This window comes from Schistocerca americana, chromosome 7 (assembly GCF_021461395.2).
Source record: "Schistocerca americana isolate TAMUIC-IGC-003095 chromosome 7, iqSchAmer2.1, whole genome shotgun sequence".
In the NCBI taxonomy this organism is placed as follows: domain Eukaryota; kingdom Metazoa; phylum Arthropoda; class Insecta; order Orthoptera; family Acrididae; genus Schistocerca; species Schistocerca americana.
The window spans coordinates 558,118,811-558,139,050 of record NC_060125.1 but is presented as its reverse complement, the minus strand read 5'-3'; the positions used below and the strand labels follow the sequence as shown (position 1 = coordinate 558,139,050).

At 44.9% G+C, this 20,240-nt stretch overlaps 1 protein-coding gene and 1 non-coding gene across 2 annotated transcripts in view; both read left to right on the top strand.

Annotated features, from left to right (window-relative positions):
* Nucleotides 1-20,240, top strand: part of LOC124623087 — a 398,296-nt gene that overhangs the window by 297,565 nt on the left and 80,491 nt on the right. Inside the window, exon 4 of the mRNA XM_047148879.1 lies at nt 9,291-9,450. Within this exon, the coding sequence (XP_047004835.1) occupies nt 9,291-9,450 (160 nt within the window). The remainder of the gene's footprint in view (nt 1-9,290; nt 9,451-20,240) is intronic.
* Nucleotides 3,322-3,396, top strand: Trnal-caa. The gene has a single exon. It is a non-coding gene; the product is annotated as a tRNA-Leu (tRNA).

Below are 20,240 nucleotides of genomic sequence, written 5' to 3'. Positions count from 1 at the left end.
AAAGCACGATTACATGTTGCAGGTCCTGTATGGACCTTTCTGGATACGGAAAATGTTCGACTGCTGCCCTGGCCAGCAACATTCTCCAGATCTCTCACCAATTGGAAACCTCTGGTCAATGGTGGCCGAGCAACTGGCTCGTCACAATACGCCAGTCACTACTCTTGATGAACTGTGGTATCGTGTTGAAGCTGCATGGGCAGCTGTACCTGTACAGGCCATCCAAGCTCTGTTAGACTCAATGCCCAGGCGTATCAAGGCCGTTATTACGGCCAGACGTGGTTGTTCTGGGTACTGATTTCTCAGGATCTATGCACCCAAATTGCGTGAAAATGTAATCACATGGCAGTTCCAGTATAATGTATTTGTCCCATGAATACCCGTTTATCATCTGCATTTCTTCTTGGTGTAGCAATTGTAATGGCGAGTAGTGTATGTTGTGCGGAATTGACCACTAGATGTCACCAAACATGGACCTGCCAGCGTCAAACAAGGTGCGGGGTATTGTGTTGTCAAGCAACAAGTAGCAATAGCAGAATGTACTGGTCAAGAGAGTTCAGTGACTTCGAACGCGGGGGTTGTCGTTGGAAGTCACCTGAGTGACAGCTTCACGGGGGACATTTCACTCCTTCTGCAGCTGCCCGAGCCCACTGCTGGTGATGTGAGTGTGAAGTGTGAACGTGAAGGAACAACCGCAAAAGCACGCAGACCTCGTGCACAGGCACGTAGGGACCCTCGACATGGCGCAGCGTGGTCCTAAAAAATCGCCTGAAATCAGCGAAAGGAATCGTCGTGAACCACAGAGTGCTACCAGTGGTATGGCTAGGACAACGGCTGTGCGTGGGCAGGTAGAAACAATGCGGTACAACGGTCGCTCAGCCCCTCCCTCATAAGCCATACTTTTCTGTTGAGAGTGCCGAGCGACGCTTGAGGTGACGTACAGGGCGAGGCCTCTGGACAGTGGGTGAGTGGACTCGGGTGATTTGGAATGGTGAAGCACGCTTTACCGACATGAGGATCTGGGCTCGGCGAGTGCGTGGAGAGCGAGAGTTGCCGTCATGTGTAATGTCAACAGTAAAGTAGAGAGGATGGGATGTTACAGTAAGGGGCTGTTTCTCCTGGTTAGACTGGTTATGGCACTTAACAAACGTTTAACGGAGAAAGATACCATCGTATTCTACGTTATTGTGTACTGTATAGAGAAGAGGAACAGTTCGGAGACGTTGAGGGAATCTTTTGTGGACAGTAACATTCCTGAAATGGACAGGCCTATCCAAAGTCCCGACCTGAACCCAATGGAACACCTGTGGGATGAGTGACAACGGCGACTTCGCTACAGACCCGAGCCTCCGACGTTATTACCTTCTCTGGATTCGGCTCGTCAGTAAGGATGGGCTGCCATTCCTCCACAGACATTCACAAACCTCACTGGAAGTGTTCGCATCAGAATTCAAGCCGTCGTAAAACTCAAGAGTGGACACACCCCATATTGTTGTGCAGTAATAGGTGTACACTGATATCATCTGCCGTGCACTCTACAGTTGTTTTCAGAATATGCATTAAGATCCAGATGCGAACTCAAAATATTAGGCCGACGAACTCATAGATAAACTTTAATTTTCGTGCCTACTTCTCTGTAGACTCCGAGAACATCGCAGACGAGAAGTATAGGATCCCAGTATCCTTTAATTGTGTTGTAGCCCAGACATTTGGCAATTTTACCTGGAAAGTTTTCCGGGAGTTTTAAAAATTGATACTTTTTTATAGGTTTCGACGTGCTCTTTTCGAATTTTTGTCACCTGCTATCCTTGTCGTTCACGCCGCCATATTGGAAAAACGGCGCCCAAAAACATTTCTTTGCCAATATCTCTTTTCCGGCTCACTTTACGGTGAAAATATCTGTATAATAAATTAAACTAGAGACAATATCCTGTAATTTATATGGTTAAATTAATATTTTTAGCACACGAGTGCGCTTTGGTCAAAAAACTCATTTCCATATCACCAATGACGCAGAGTTTAAGTGGCGCCATCTTTTTTGTAGTATCCCCAGTAGGCTTAATCCATTACGAAATATTTCGAATTCTCCCTCGCCTTGCTATACTTGATGGACCGGGTTTTGCGAGTTCAGGTCGTCTTCCGTGCCTAGCGAAACGTCATAAATAGAAATTTCTTCCACGTTGTCCGCGATAGGATTAACAGCTTCGTTGTCATACATTTGCTCGAGAATAGAGTCTGTGCCTTGCTCTTCACCCCTGTCTTGTAGCTGACCGCGCGGATTATCACAGGTACCACTGCAATTCGTGCAAATAACGGAGCACTTAATCCATCCTTTCTGCATCGAGTCTCCTCTACATCCCTTTTTACATTTGCAAGAAATAAGTTTTACCGGTGTATTAAAGAGCTGCAGTCTCCAGTGTGGTGCAGCCCGGTCTTGCTTTTTTTTCTCATCCCCATCGCTCTGCATTTCGTTTTGTCACTTTTGAACCTGGCGATACGTTCGGAATGAACGCTGTCCTTCTGCTACTTCTGTTGGTGGCACCGACGCGATATAATTAATTGATGATTCATGCATGCTATACACAACATTACGATCACACAAGCGCGCCTGTTTTTGTTTCGCTAGAAACTCTACTGTTGTCTCAGCAGCGCACAAAGAGCAATGACCTCTGAATGGCAATGTTCGGTCAGTGAACCGCAGATGTGGAAAGGAAGGTGCGACATCGTTTCCCCTACGCGAAGCTACGGAGATTAATTTCTCATTATTACAGCGTTTTCGACACACGTAGTGAACCACTACCTATCTTAGTCCCTCCAAGAGTTTGCTGTTGTTGTTCTTTTGAACATTTGACTTACGAAATGTGTCCAATCCTTTTTCCTTCATTCGCTCACCTCCTTTTCCTTCATTCGCTCACCTCCTTCCTTGCAATACATTTTCAAAAATAAAAGAGTTCACTTCCTTAGAGCCATGGCTGTAAAACTGCGTACGACACTGTAGAACGATAATCTCGTACTGGTGATTCAGACAGAATATTTGAGAATGTGAATTTTCACTCTGCAGCGGAGTGTGCGCTGATATGAAATTTCCTGGCAGATTAAAACTATGTGCCAGGCCGGGACTCGAACTCGGGATCTTTGCCTTTCGCGGGCAAGTGCTCTACCAACTGAGCTACCCAAGCACGACTCACGCCCCGTCCTCACAGCTTTACTTCTGCCAGTACCTCGTCTCCTACCTTCCAAACTTTACAGAAGCTCGCCTGCGAACCTTCTAGGAGACGAGGTACTGACAGAAGTAAAGCTGTAAGGACGGGGCGTGAGTCGTGCTTGGGTAGCTCAGTTGGTAGAGCACTTGCCCGCAAAAGGCAAAGGTCCCGAGTTCGAGTCTCGGCCCGGCACACAGTTTTAATCTGCCAGGAAGCTTCAGAATATTTGAGCTCTGTCGGCAGAATAGAAGGGGGGGGGGGGGGGGACGCTTAGGTGGCAGGTCCCTTCATCCATGCGGGGCGACCCTTTATACTTGCGCCAAAAAAGTTTGTCTTATAAACTAAAGGAAATTGTCTCTAATTTAATTTATTATTACATAACTACCATTACGAAAAAAAATTAGTACACCTGAAAAGCGATTCTGGTCCGATGGCGGCATATACAATCTGGGGGACAGCAGATCTATTGATAATGGTTTCAACGTCGTCCGCCAACAGCGAGCACAGTGGCACAGCTGCCAGGGCGCCATTTAATTGGGAATGCTCACAGCCACAAGCGGGCGACCTTGCCAAGAAGACGTACTCGTGCTTTCTACAGCCAACTGAGCGAGTTTGAAAGAGGTCAGATTGTGGGCTTCAGAGTGGGGGGATGGTCCTTCCGCAGAATTGCTACAAAAGTCGGGTGTTTGCTGCATCAGTTGTGCAACAATGCTGATACCAGTGGTCATGTGAACATTGTCACACCAGCAGACGAGGTCGTGGACTTCCAGGCAGCGCAGACACCCGCCAGGACCGTCGCATTGTGAGGGCAGCAGTGGCAGGTCGTGCAACCGCCACAGCACAATACGAGGGCTTGTGAGCCAGACGTGCGAACACGAAGTGCTGCGAACCGGTTATTAGGAGTGGGACTACGGGCACCGGGCACACACACCTGTACCCCATCTTCCACTCACGCCACAGCATCGACGTGCACGGCTCGACAGGTGTCATTAGAGGATCACTTGGAAGGCTGTGGTCTTCAGCGATGAAAGCAGATTCTGGCTCCTCGCAGGTGATGGTCGTTTGTGCGTAAGACCTAGGCATGGTGAGCGCCGTCTCGTAGAGCACACTCGACTAAAACACACGCCTCCCCCCCCCCCCCCCCCTGTCGTTACGTTCTGGAAAGCTATAAGCTACAACTCTCGTTCACCTTTACTGGAGGGGACGCTAACCAGCGCTTGGTACGTGCGAAATGATGTTAGAGCTGTTATTTTGTCGTTCTTGCAGGTAGAAGCTGATGCGTCGTTCCAACAGGATAATGCTCGCCCACACACTGCCCGTATGCTCTGCAAGACATGCAGCAACTTTCCTGGCCAGCATGATCTCCGGACTTGTCTCCAGTAGAGCACGTGTGGTATATGGTGGGAGGAAAAGGTATTCGTGAGCCTAGTCGTCCAACAACTTTTACAAAACTACGTCAACTGGTCCAGCAAGCGTTGCATAACGTATCACAGGACAGTATTCGCCGTATGTGCGATCCATTACGTCACCACAAACTACCAATATGGGAGTTTCAGCGTGGGTCGATACCTGGTGCCTCAGAAAGGCTTGTGCTGTTGATCCGTAAATGTATCACTGGTCTGCATGGTATCAGATGACTGGAAACTAATATGTGATTCCAAATCTGTTTTCAGTTTTTCCTATCACGTGCAGTTTTGCCGCTGTTTCACTCCAGAGGTATACTGCTCTACCTTTAGGTTATGCGTATTGTTAGAGAGAAATTTCTCAATGTGACCTTGTATACCTTTAGCTTGTTACACTTGTTGATGCTAGTTGTAATGGTGTGACGCTGAAAGTGTTGCTTACCTCACAGGCTGGGATTACCAGTGCTGTATTGTGATTGCTCTGTACATTTAAGACACTATTAATGAAACATTTTGCCTAGTGTTGATTTTTACTACAATGTCAACAAGCAAGCGTGTGAAGAACCTAAATATTTCATTTTTGGGAACTATACATTCGCTAAGTAGACTTTTTGTAGAAAGCTTACCATGCTTATTTTAAAAATGAAACATGGAGTCCAGCACAAGGGATGGGCGCCAGAGACAGTTCGCCGCTGTTATATGGAAAGGTTGTGGTTCCAGTGGTGTGGAGGGAGCGAAAAAATCACCTTAATGAGTGTTACTTCCGCTTAGTTAATGTTCAGGGTTGCAGTTTGAAAAACAAGAGACAAGTTGTGTATCCAAGTATCGATTCAGCCATTAGGCCAGTTTGCACACCGAGAAGATCTGATTGCTCCTCCTCCTCCAGCTGTTGTAGAGAACGTGGAAGAAGGTGATGAAGAAAATGAAGCTGATACAATTACCGAAGATGATAGTGATGTCCACCAGCCTGATTGCGATTTTATTGCGTAACACTTGTTGATGCTCTCGTACGACATTTAAGGTTGCCTAAGGCTTCTGCGGAACTACTTGGCTCCCGATTAAAAAGTGAGAATCTTCTGGATCCAGCAGCACATTATTCATGCTACAGACATAGAGAAGAAGAATTAGTTCATTTATTCTCATAGAACGAGTCCTTGGCTTACTGCAGTTGCGTAAACGAGTTAATGCACTTCTGTGGCATTGAACATGATCCTACACAGTGGAGACTTTTCTAGACACGTCAATGAGGAGACTGAAAGGCGTGTTACTGCATGACGGAAACGTGTGTGGGTCCACTCTTGTGCCCCATTCAGTTCATATGAAAGCGATGTATGAGAACATGGAGATACTATTAACAAGTATGCACTACACACTTGGCTTGTCTGCGGCGAGTTCAAAATTATCTGAATACTATTAGGACAATAAGCTGGGTTCACAAAAATACCTTGCTTTCTATGCGAATGGGACAGTCGGTTAAGGTAGAGACAGTGGAGTGCGAGAGTTTGGTCAGAGCGGAGGAATTTAGTGCCTGTAACTAAAAGTATCCTGCACGAACCGCTTGTATAGCAAGAAAAGTCTTGCTTCCTCCTCTACAGTTAAAACTGGGGTTGATGTAATTTGTAAAGGCTCTACCACAGGCTGAACCCTGCATCAGGAACCTTTTCAAGAAATTTCCCTTCGTCATATGAGATGAATTGAAAGCTGGAATTCTTTTTTAGTCCTCAAATTAAGAAACTGATGAAGGATGAAGGTTCTGAGACGACAATGAAGAAAAGAGAACACGGTGCATGACTTCCTTCCGATCACTTACTGAGAACTTTCTATGGAATATTAAACTCGTATTTACAAGACCATTGATTCAAAATGGTTCAAATGGCTCTGAGCACTATGGGGCTTAACATCTGTGGTCATCAGTCCCCTAGAACTTAGAACTACTTAAGCCTAACTAACCTAAGGACATCACACACATCCATGCCCGAGGCAGGATTCGAACCTGCTACCTTAGCGGTCGTGCCGTTCCAGACTGTAGCGCCTAGAACCTCTCAGCCACTCCGGCCGGCCAAGACCATTGGTGAAAAATGTTGCAAGAAGATGGGTTGTTAAATGAGTGTGAAAGTGCACTTTCTATACGCACATATCGCGTACTTTCCGGAAATTTGGGACATTATATTGACGAGCAGAGTGGCCGTTTCCACCGACATATTAAGAGGAGATACCAGCGGCACTGGACAGCCGCTGTGTCGGCCGATTACTGTTGGATGTTGAAAAGGCACAGTCATCATCTTATGCAAGCATCTACAAGGAAGTGAAAGAAGAGAAATTTTAAATACGATGGCATACTATTGACATAAGGTAAAAGCGAAACAAATTAGGGGAGTTCTGATGAGTATTTTTAAATGTATTACATTTTTTAAATGTGACTTGATGAAAAAGTCACCTTGTGTGAAATGATTTAGAATATATTTATGGGCATATAAGTGAAAATTATTAAAATATTATTCTTATTTTGTGTAAGAACCTGACGTGATAGACAAAAACGGTAGTTATTTCTAGAATTGAAACGTCCCCTTAGAAAAATTATTGAATTACTGTGCTGATAAATCTCTTACATTATTTTATTTTCAAACAGGTGAGCAAAACTGAACGTACTCAGACATTTCGCTCTGTACCTATTCTGATCAACACTAAATCTCATCAACACTAAACTGACACACAATATTTTTTAGCGCAACGTAATCTGACTTTCAATAATTCCTACAAAAGAATGGCCCTGACTAACATTAACCTATACCTTTCACAAATCACTTACCTCACAAAAATCTTCGTTACTCGAACTACTGCAATACAGCGATCGCCACTACTGCCAGCTAAATAAAAGATTCAAACTACTGAAGGCACTAACTACTGATAGGCATAGTTATCAAATGAAAGATTTTGATAGAGAACAAACAATGTATTTACCTTAATAGCGTTCAAACGTCATAATATATATAGCAGTTCATGACATCCATTCTTACAAATGTACTGTTTCTGATGGACACACGTCCAGATCATCCGCTCTCAATAATCCATCTCACTTCCCCACATCCACCACTGCTGGCGGCTCACCTCCAACAGCGCAACGCTACGCGCTGTTAACAGCCAACTGCCCAACACTACAATAGCGACTATTCCAACAATGTCACCCAGCCACAGACTGCACACAGCACAGCCGGTGATTTTCATACAGAGCGCTACGTGGCGTTACCAATAAGAAAACCTAAACAGCTTACTTACAGAATCAGCATAAAAAATTGATTCAAGAACATCTACTTTCAAGAAATCATTTGACAAAAAAATTTCAAATGCAGACTAGTGTAATCATTTCATGTACTTTGTATGCACTATTTCTGTGGTGTCACCGCCAGACACCACACTTGCTAGGTGGTAGCTTAAATCGGCCGCGGTCCATTTAGTACATGTCGGACCCGCGTGTCGCCACTGTGCGATCGCAGACCGAGCGCCACCACAAGGCAGGTCTCGAGATACGGACTAGCACTCGCCCCAGTTGTACGGACGACATTGCTAGCGACTACACGGACGAAGCATCGCTCATTAGCCGAGCAGACAGTAAGAATGCATTGCTCATTAGCCGAGCAGATAGTTAGAATAGCCTTCAGCTAAGTCCATGCCTACGACCTAGCAAGGCGCCATTAGCCTTACATAGTTTGATAGTTATCGTATGAAATGTCTCATCAAGAACGTTGTAAACCAGTGAGGAATTAAAAGTTAAGTATTCGAGAAGCTGCATACTTTTCTTATTAGCATTCACTACTTATCCTGTTCCAGAATTCACGCCCGTCTGCGTTAGATAGCGTGCATTTCGGCCTCCTCTATCTACAAGGTGTTGGCACATTTGCCAACACTTCATTGGATCCCATCCTCGTCGCCAATGATGTGTTGGCAAATGTGCCAACACCTTGTAGATAGAGGAGGCCGAAATGCACGCTATCTGACGCAGACGGGCGTGAATTCTGGAACAGGATAAGTAGTGAATGCTAATAAGAAAAGTATGCAGCTTCTCGAATACTTAACTTTTAATTCCTCATTGGTTTACAACGTTCTTCATGAGACATTTCATACGATAACTATCAAACTATGTAAGGCTAATGGCGCCTTGCTAGGTCGTAGGCATGGACTTAGCTGAAGGCTATTCTAACTATCTGCTCGGCTAATGGGCGATGCTTCGTCCGTGTAGTCGCTAGCAATGTCGTCCGTACAACTGGGGCGAGTGCTATCCCGTATCTCGAGACCTGCCTTGTGGTGGCGCTCGGTCTGCGATCACACAGTGGCGACACGCGGGTCCGACGTGTACTAAATGGACCGCGGCCGATTTAAGCTACCACCTAGCAAGTGTGGTGTCTGGCGGTGACACCACAATTTCGACAATAACTCTTGAGTTAACTGGAAACATCTAAAAGGGTGTTCTAATTTTCCTTTCTGGTAGAGTATTTTCACCATAAAATGAGTCGGAAAGGTGATATTGTCAAAATGTTTTGGATGCCATTTTTCCATTGTGGAAGCACGAGCGGCAACGTAACAAGGTGGCAGATCTATAAAACTAGCAATTTCCGCAACTGCCGGACAGCTGTCCAGGTAGGCGTCTTGTGGAGCGCGAGACGAGTGCAGGTGGTGTGTGTTGCAGTGGTACGTCCTGGTGTGGTGTCACGCGGGCGGGGCCGCCGTCATCACGTGCTGCTACGTGCGGCTCGTCGCGTCTGGCGCGCCGGCCGACAAGCTGGGCTCCCTGCGGAGGGCGCACAGGGCGGCCGGCCAGCACGCCTTCCTCAGGGCCGCCGCCGCAGGTCGGTACCGCTGCGTGCAGTGCAGCCAGCTCCTTTTCTTTTTCCATCAGGGTTCTGACTGGGGCCCTATTCTGTATCGCTCATACCGATCGGTGTAGTAGGTTAGTCTCGGTAGTGACATCTATTTTAGACATCGGTGTCACTATACCCCTGATACGGTCCTTCCCTCGACCTAGATGGAATTTCCAAAAAGCTGATTGGGAGAAGTATTCAGCGGACCGTGATAAATGCATCCGGTTCATACTGTCACTACCTAAATGCGTTTCAGGAAAGCTATAATTACCACAGCTAAAAAACACATTCCTAGGGGGTTTCGAAAAGAATACATCCCAGGATGGGATGCAAAATGCCATCAGCTATATGAGGATTTTACTAGTAGTGGTGACCAAGAAATAGCTGATGACCTCCTCCACAGTCTAGATTCCGCAAGAAGACAACGATGGACTGAAGCAACTGAAAGAATGAATTTCACTCAATCAAGCAGGAAGGCATGGAGTTTGTTACGTAAACTCGGAGGTACGACAAGACCAGCCCAGAAAAATCCAACCATAACACCAGAGAAAATTGCAAATAACATTGTCGAAATGTCAAGAGCTCCGAGAGACAAACCACACACCAGGATGATTAAGCGCGAACTCAGAACACTAAAAAAGAATACTCCAAATATATCAGAGCTTTCCAGACCATTCACTGAGGATGATGTCATTACTGCCCTCAAGGATATGAAACCGGGCAAAGCCCCAGGTTTTGACAACATACATCCAGAATTTCTAACCTACGCTGGAAAGAACGTAGTCAAATGGCTGGCAAATTTCTTTTCGAACATTTTGACTACAAATCATCTCCCTAGAGAATTCAAAAAGGCAAGAATAATAGCTTTGCTGAAACCAGGGAAACCAGCAGACCAACCGCTAAGCTACAGACCAATAGCACTTCTTAGTTGTACATACAAACTTCTCGAACGACTTGTCCATAATCGAATTAGCGGCATCATTATGGAGAACTTACCTATAGAACAGGCAGGCTTCAGACCTGGCCGTAGTTGCTGTGACCAAGTTCTGGCATTAACATCCTACATAGAGGCTGGCTTTCAACAGAAATTGAAAACAAGTGCTGTATTTCTAGACTTAACATCTGCATATGATACTGTTTGGAGAGATGGAATAATTTACAAACTCTTAAGAGTGATTCCTTGCCAGATTTTAACATCCTTAATACATAATATGCTGAGTAACAGAACCTTCCAGGTCACCCTAAACGGAAAGACAAGCAAAACAAAACTTATTAACAACGGGCTTCCGCAAGGCTCCGTATTGGCTATAAAGCAGATCTCCCAAACACAAAGTCAAGAAAATTTTGCTACGCGGATGACATAGCACTGGCTACCAGAGACAAGTATCTCTTCAACACAGAGGAAGTCCTTAATAATGACGTCGAAATACTATACAATTATTTCAAGAAATGGAGACTCAAGCCAAACCCTAACAAAACTGAAGTATCTACATTCCATTTTAATAACAAAATGGCAAATGAAATTATTAACATAAAACTCGGAAACACCAACCTCAAACATAATAAGTTTCCAAAGTACTTAGGTATAACATTGGATCGCACTCTTTCTTACCGAAAACATCTGGAGAACACCACTGCAAAAATTGGAACACGGAATAACATCATTCAAAAACTTAGCGGTACTACTTGGGGAGCTAACGCAAAAACATTACGCACCTCATCTATCGCCTTAGTGTTCTCTGTGGCTGAGTACTGCGCTCCAGTCTGGATTAATAGCTGTCACACCAAACTTATTGACAGGCAATTAAATAACACAATGAGGTTGATTTGTGGAACCGTTAAATCAACGCCCACGTACTGGCTACCGGTGCTATGTAATATCCTGCCCCCGGACCTGCGTAGAAAAGCGGCCCTACTGCACGAATTCAGAAAGACTGAGACAAAACCAGAACTACCAATTAAAGAAGAATTCTCACAACTGCGACACACTCGATTGAAATCAAGAAAGCCACCCATACGCACAGCTGAGCAGCTTCAAAATAATAACTATGACCACATGAAACAATGGAGACTAGATTGGAACCAAAAGACAAATGACCAACTACACGCCTGGTTTGAGAGCTATAACTGCAACATCTCTGGAATGGAACTAACACGGAAAACATGGTCCGCATTAAATCGAATACGTACTGGACATGGCAGCTGTGCGGATTCACTACACAAATGGGGAAGAGCGATGTCACCAGAATGCGACTGCGGTGACCCTAGACAGACGATCCAACACATCCATGGTGAATGCTCCTTGCGAGCATATGCAGGGAACTGGTCCGACTTCCTGGAGGCATCCCCATCGGCGCTAGAATGGATCTCAAATCTCGATATAACCTTTTAACTGACCAATATAAACATGAATTATATTCATGGTTGTTATAAGATTTTAATGTCTAACACTTGATGTATTAATGTTGCATGTATAGCCATACGCTAAATAAATAAATATCGAAATATCCTATTCGGTAAGCTTCTGTGACTTGTTACCGAACGGTCCTCCCACCGATTTTACGACAATTGTACCGAGAGGTTTTGTATTTCGGTGTGGCCCTGTCGATCAGTGAGCTGTGGCTTATGTACAGGCGAGGACAAAACGAGCGAGATCCCTCGCCTTTTCGTTATACTGATCCGCACAGCTTTAAAGTCGGCAACACAGCATAACACGCAAGGCGACGAAGTACTACTAACATCCTAGGCACAAGTGTGAAATTGACAAACCATCCGAACACTGTCAGACTGTTTTCAATCATGTGTAAGACTATATTAATGCTGATTAGTGTGTTAAACACAACACATAATTATAAGATATAAATGAAGGAAGAAACGCGTGGTAATTCATATCCCAGTATTAATGCCACCGCGTTTTAGAAGTGCGAGCATTCCCATTGCTAGCTAGCTTAAGAAACACTTCGGCTAATGAACATTTTCTGGCTGTGGCGAGTCTAATGGAGAACTCTAAACATTGTAGAATACGTTTGGCAGCTATGTAGCCGTTTATCTCCTGGGGTAATGCAGAATTATCCTACTAAATTTAATCGCTAATAACAGTATTTTGTTATTTCGATAGCCGGCCGGAGTGGCTGAGCGGTTCTAGGCGCTACAGTCTGGAACCGCGCGACCGCTACGGTCGCAGGTTCGAATCCTGCCTCGGGCATGGATGTGTGTGATGTCCTTAGGTTGGTTAGGTTTAAGTAGTTCTAAGTTCTAGGGGACTTATGACCTCAGCAGTTGAGTTCCATACTGCTCAGAGTTATTTGAACCATTTTTTTTAATTCGATAAACATCCCGAATGATTGTCACATAAGCGGTGACATAAAGAGCTAAAATTCATATTTTTGAGTCCAGAAAGCTCTATGCAACAGAAACTGCAGATCATTTTGCCATTTTCATTGGAAAATTGCCGGCTTATTCATGCCTGGGCTAATAATAGAGGACTGTTTGCCTGTGTTGTCTGCTAGCGTAGTGAGAGGTCTCTGCTACTGCAAGGGAGTTCTGGTTTGTTTTCGGTTCTAATCTCGATAGTGACAGATAGACTATCAGTAAAGCAATTTTAAGAAATCCTCGCGCCCTCACTACGTTTTCTTGCTATCTTTATTCTGTACCGGCGCCCTGTGAATGTCAATATGAAACTCTTGTAGAATGTCATACTTGTTACTGCCTACTTTTTCTGCTTCTGTCAATAACTGAATTGACTTATGTGTGGCACTGAATGATTTTTAACTGATTTTCGCTATGAATCTTCACGCATTGCTAAATTTGCACACTTTCATGGTAGGTCAGCAACGGTAATCCAGTATCACTGGTCTGAACGTTGACACAGACCGTATCGCGACCGAATGCGCATAATATTTTGCTAATTCGTAACGATCTGGGGTACTTTGTCTTACTAAAACACTTATATTATCTCGATAACCTGAAATTCATTTTTATTGGTACAGTTCATACTAATTAGCGTTTCTTCTTTCATTTGTTTCTTATATTTATGTGTTGTGTTTAACACTCTAATCAGCATTAATGTAGTCTTACACATGACTGAAAACTGTCTGACAAAGTTCGGGTGGTTTCTCAATTTCACGCCTGTGCATAGTACGTTGGTAGCACTTCGTCGCCTTACCTGTTATGCTGTGTAGCAGACATTAAAGCTGTGCGGATCAGCATAATGAAAAGGCAAGGGGTCTCGCTCGTTTTGTCCACGACTGTAAACCTACATTTTGATATTTTAATCATATTTAACGGTTGTAGCTTTGGATTTAGTGATTGTGTTACTAAAGAATCACCAGAGGACGCATCCGATTGGAAAGTGAGTTCATAGTACACTATTTTCCTTTGTTAGAAATATGGTTAGGTTAGGTTGTTACTGTGAGTGATTACATGAAAAAAAAAACGTTTTCGGTCAATATTCTCTCAAAATACTTGTTATTTTTATACAAATAAGAGTTTAAAGATCATTAAATATCAGGACATCGGCTCTGCTTACGTATGTTACATGACTGTGAACTGACGTTACTACTAACTTTGTGTATTTTTTCCCACAAATGGTTTGGTTAGTAATTATCGAAACGTGTTTACAACTTTCAAGTAACAATTGAAAGCAATTATGTGATGCCTGATGTTGGAAATCTTCCAAACTACCACGCATTTATGACTTACGCAGCACCGTTTGGCAAAGACGCCACCATACGTTCCTCTACGTAATAATACAGGAATTGAGGCCAACGTTACCGTTGTTCAATGTGGCCAAGTGGTTAGCACGCGAGAATGCGATTCGAGAGGTGATTGGTTCGCGCTTGGGTGGATGCAAGAAATTTTTTTCCCTATTCATATATGCAACACGTTCTGAGACATTGTTATTGGTGTAAATTAAGATTTTTCTGCAATATTCGTTATTCCTTACATGTAAGACTGCACTTCCTCATTAACGGCCGGCCGGAGTGACCGTGCGGTTCTAGGCGCTACAGTCTGGAACCGCGCGACCGCTACAGTCGCAGGTTCGAATCCTGCCTCGGCGATGGATGTGTGTGATGTCCTTAGGTTAGTTAGGTTTAAGTAGTTCTAAGTTCTATGCGACTGATGACCTCAGAAGTTAAGTCGCATAGTGCTCAGAGCCTCATTAACGATTTCGTGATTTCTGTGTGTTTAAAATACGAAATATAAAATTGTTGGAGATGAAATTGCTGTGACTGAAACAACCGACAGTGCCCTTAATATTTTTCTTGTCAGAAATAATTCACCATTTTTTCCGAATACGTAGCGATTTCCGAGTATGCGATTAGACAGGAATTTAAGAGCACAACTTAAATTACTAGAAATGTAACTAGCAGCAGTCATCTTCATAATGTTGCTTGTCACAAGTATTTATTTGCGATCGAATCCTCAACCACAGTAGACAGAGACGAGAGATCTCTGTCGTAATATTTTTAGACTGTAGCACCATATACGAAACATTTTCATTCATGAGATGCATGTTATAAACTTCGACGAACTGCAGGAGCTCTCGAAAATGCATTTTTTCTTTCAGTTTTGTTTTAAAGATCCAAATCGTTGACGTACCATATAGGGAAGTGGGCTACTTAATCATTTGGATCCCTAGGAGCGAGTTATAACCACATTCTGTTTATCTTCTTATTCTTTGAAACTCTCCGAATCAATTTTTCGAGTGTTTTTATAGATGTATTAGTACAATGTGGTACTACACATTGTCCCTAACTCATTTTCCGAAATGTAAAATCCAAAACACGATATCAGTGTGAATGAGAATAAGATGATATAATGCGGCGTTTACGACAATCTCCAGAGTATAGTCAAATACGCTATCGTTACTATGCATGCATGGAAACATGCGGTCAGAGAAACTGTAAACATTTTTATGCATTTCAGCTGAGAATCATGGAAATGGATGTACTGCGCAGCATACTGTTAAGTAGGAGGCAAGGGCGATGAAAGCGGGCACGTCAGCTCGATGGAATGCGGCGTCATGCATTATGGCAACGTAAAGCCAATTTTCGGTACTTGGAAGAATAGCGCGCCTGTGTCGTCTGCTAGCCGCTTTGTGTTCGTGGCGCTGTGCGCGCTGCAGTGCGCATGCGCGGATCTGAGGCCGCTTTCTTTTCATTGGCTTGCGCAACACGAACCGACAACAGCGCTTCGGTTCTCTAGACCCGAACGGTATCGCTACCGAAATGCATACTGAATAACACAGTACTAGACCGTTCGCTGCTCTTGAGTACCGAAACGAGCGGCACAATGGCGGAAAGATACAGAATAGACACCCTGGTTTGATGCGTCCTGCCACGAATTCCTCTCCTGTGCCAAACTCTTCATCACAGAGTAGCACTTGCAAGCTATGTCCTCAGTTATTTTCTGAATATATTCCAATCTCTGTCTTTCTATACAGTTTCTACACTCTACAGCTCCCTCCAGTACCGTGAAAGTCATTCCCTTATGTCTTAACACATGCCCTATCTTCCTGTCCCTTCTCCTTGTCAGTGTTTTCCACATGTTCCTTTCCTCTCCGATTGTGCACAGAACCTCCTCATTCCTTATCTCATCTGTCCACTTAGTTTTCAACATTCGTCTGTAACACCACATCTCGAATGCTTCGGTTCTCTTCTGCTCTGGTTTTCCCACTCTCCATGTTTCACTACCGTACAACTCTGTGCGCCAAATGTACCTTGTCATAAATTTCTTCCTCAAATTAAGGCCTATGTTTAATACTACTACTCTCGGCGAGGAATGCCCTATTTGCCATTGCTAGTCTGCTTTTGATGTCCTCCTCTGTCCGTCATTGGTTATTTTGCTGCCTAGGTAGCAGAATTCCGTAACTTCACCTACTTCGTAACCATCAAACCTGATGTTAAGTTTCTCGATGTTCTCACTTCTGCTGCTTCTCGTTACTTTCGTCTTTCTTCGATTTGCTCTCAACAAATTCAGTACTCATAAGACTCTTCATTCCACTCAACAAAACACGTAATTGTTATTCACTTTCACTCAGGACAGAAATGTCATCAGCGAATCGTATCATTGATATCCTTTCGCCTCGAATTTTAATTCCACTCCTGAACCTTTCTTTTATTTTCATCATTGCTTCCTCGATGTACAGATTAAACAGTAGGGGCGAAAGCCTACAGTCGGTACCACGTCTACAATCAGTTGGACGTTTGCTGTTTCCTCAGGCATGAAACATGTTCTTCCAAAAATTTTATTTTAGTTTCGTTTTTTGGTAACTTTTCTGCAACATGGTTTCAGTCTCCCTACATCTTCTTCAGGCCGATGTGCACCGATCAGCCAGAACCTTATGACCACGTACCTAATGGCCAGTATGTCCACCTTCACCACGGACAAGAGCGGCGACGCGTTGTATCGTGGAAGCAATGTAGCCTTGGTAGCTCTCTGGAGCGAGTTCGCACCACATCTGCACACACAAGTCACTTAATTCCCTTAAATTCCGGGGAGGGAGCGATGAGCTCTGACGAATCGTTCAATCACATCCCGGATGTGTTCGATCGGGTTCAGATGTGGCGAGTTGCGAGCCATAATATCAACTGGAACTCGCCACTGTGCTCCTCGAACCACTCCATAACACTCCAGGCCTTGTGGCACGGCGCTCTAGGTTGTTGAAAAATGCCACTGCCATCAGGAACATCACCGTCATGAAGGGGTGTACGTGGTCTGCAACCAGCGTACCATACTCCTTGGCCGTCATGGTGCCTTGCACGAGCTCCACTGCACCCATGGATGCCCAAGTGAATGTTCCCCAACGCATAATTGAGCCGCCGCCGGCTCGTCTCCGTTCTGCAGAGCAGATGTCAAGGAGCTGCTCCCCTGGGACCCAACAGATCCGCCCCTCTCATCGGCACGATGAAGGAGGTACCGTCCACTGCCGGTGGTCACGTGTCTGCTTCAGTCGTAGTTGGCGACGTCGAGGTGTTAGCATTGGCACATGCACGAAGGTCCATCATTACCAGTGTTCTGTGTACTGTGTTTTCAGACACCCCTGTACTCTGCCCAGCATTAAAGTCTGATGTTACACTACTGGCCATTAAAATTGCTACACCAAGAAGAAATGCAGATGATAAACGGGTATTCATTGGACAAATATGTTATACTATAACTGACATGTGATTACATTATCACGCAATTTGGGTGCATAGATCCTGGGAAATCAGTACCCAGAACAACCGCCTCTGGCCGTAATAACGGCCTTGACACGCCTGGGCATGGAGTCAAACAGAGCTTGGATGGCGTGTACAGGTACAGCTGCCCATGCAGCTTCAACTCGATACCGCAGTTCATCAAGAGTAGTGACTGGCGTATTGTGACGAGCCAGTTGCTCGGCCACCATTGACCAGACGTTTTCAGTTGGTGAGAGATCTGTAGAATGTGCTGGCCAGGGCAGCAGTCGAACATTTTCTGTATCCAGAAAGGCCCGTACAGGACCTGCAACACGCGGTCGTGCATTATCCTCCTGAAATGTAGGGTTTCGCAGAGATCGAATGAAGGGTTGAGCCACATGTCGTAACAGATCTGAAATGTAGCGTCCACTGTTCAAAGTGCCGTCAATGTGAGCAACAGGTGACCGAGACGTGTAACCAATGGCACCCCTTACCATCACGCCGCGTGATACACCAGTATGGCGACGACGAATACACGCTTCCAATGTGCGTTCACCGCGATGTCGCCAAACACGGATGCGACCATAATGATGCTGTAAACGGAACCTGGATTCATCCGAAAAAATGACGTTTTGCCATTCGTGCACCCAGGTACGTCGTTGAGTACACCAACCCAGGCGCACCTGTCTGTGATGCAGCGTCAAGGGTAACCGCAGCCACGATCTCCGAGCTGATAGTCCATGGTGCTGCAAACTTCGTCGAACTGTTCGTGCAGATGGTTGTTGTCTTGCAAACGTCCCCATCTGTTGACTCAGGGATCGAAACGTGGCTACACGATCCGTTACAGCCTTGCGGATAAGATGCCTGTCATCTCGACTGCTAGTGTCATGAGGCCGTTGGGATCCAGCACGGCGTTCCGTATTACCCTCCTGAACCCACCGATTCCATATTCTGCTAACAGTCATTGGATCTCGAGCAATGCGAGCAGGAATGTCGCGATACGATAAACCGCAATCGCGATAGGCTACAATCCGACCTTTATCAAAGTCGGAAACGTAATGGTACTCATTTCTCCTCGTTACACGAGGCATCACAACAACGCTTCACCAGGCAACGCCGGTCAACTGCTGTTTGTGTATGAGAAATCGGTTGGAAACTTTCCTCATGTCAGCACGTTGTAGGTGTCGCCACCGGCGTCAACCTTGTGTGAATGCTCTGAAAAGCTAATCGTTTGCATATCAAAGCATCTTCTTCCTGTAGTTTAAATTTCGCGTCTGTAGCACGTCATCTTCGTGGTGTAGCAATTTTAATGGCCAGTAGTGTAGTTCCACCAGCCTACGACGTGCGATATCTGTAACGAGATGTGGCCGCTCAGCTGGCCGTTGTGGCCGTGCGGTTCTAGGCGCTTCAGTCTGGAACCGCGTGACCGCTACGGTCGCAGGTTCGAATCCTGCCTCGGGCATGGGTGTGTGTGATGTCCTTAGGTTGGTTAGGTTTAATTAGTTCTAAGTTCTAGGCGACTGATGACCTCAGAAGTTAAGTCGCATAGTGCTCAGAGCCATTTGAACCAACCATTTTGTGGCCGCTCATCCGCAAGACGTCTCTGGACACGGTTTCACCTTGGTTTCGCCACTTGTTGAAGACACTCACCACAGCATACCTCGAACACACGACATGTCGCACAGTTTCCAAAATGCTCGTGCCGAGCCTCCGAGCCATCGCAACCTGCCCTCTGTCAAACTCAGATAGATCGCGCGTCTTCACCATTCTAAACACTGACAGCCCGTTCGCTGATGCTACACGCACCTTGCGCGTGTGTGACTAGCAGTGATTGAGCGCCAGGTGACGCTGCTGTCGCCTGGACGGGTTTATATCGATAACAGATCAGTGGCATTTTGAATTTTTAGATTTGTCCAAGAATTACATTAAATATTCAAAATCAAATTTTTGTTGCCCCTGGAAGACGTTAGATAGGCTGGTTCAAATGGCTCTGAGCACTATGCGACTTAACTTCTGAAGTCATCAGTCGCCTGGAACTTAGAACTAATTAAACCTAACTAACCTAAGGACATCACACTCATCCATGCCCGAGGCAGGATTCGATCCTGCGTTAGATAGGCGACGTAGAATTGCGACCCTGCACTGTACATCGGTTTAGCCGTTCAGTAATAAAGGCAGTCCGATACGCCCACGGCACGTTGCTTACCCCATTACACACTTCCTAAGAGATCGAAACCAGTCAAATTGTAAAAAGTGTCCAACTGGAACTGAAAAATAAACGAAAGTCATTCGCTGACTGCGAATTCTTTGACATCAGCTGTATTAGGTATAGATGTACTAACTATCAGTAACACCTGAAATAAACAGCAAAACATATTTTTAAAAAAATTCAACATAGTTGCTGATTTCTGTCGCTGCGAATACGTCAGCTACAGTAAGGACAAAACGTAAGGAACAGGAGCCTCAGCACTGTTATCTATAAAATACATTTCTTTACGGATTTATAATTCAAGAAAGCTTGAGGTTAAAAAAAATTTTAAAAAAACTTTCTTACTCCTCAAAAAAGCGTCCATGCTATCGATGGGAACAAACCGATGTAAATACTGAAAATGATTA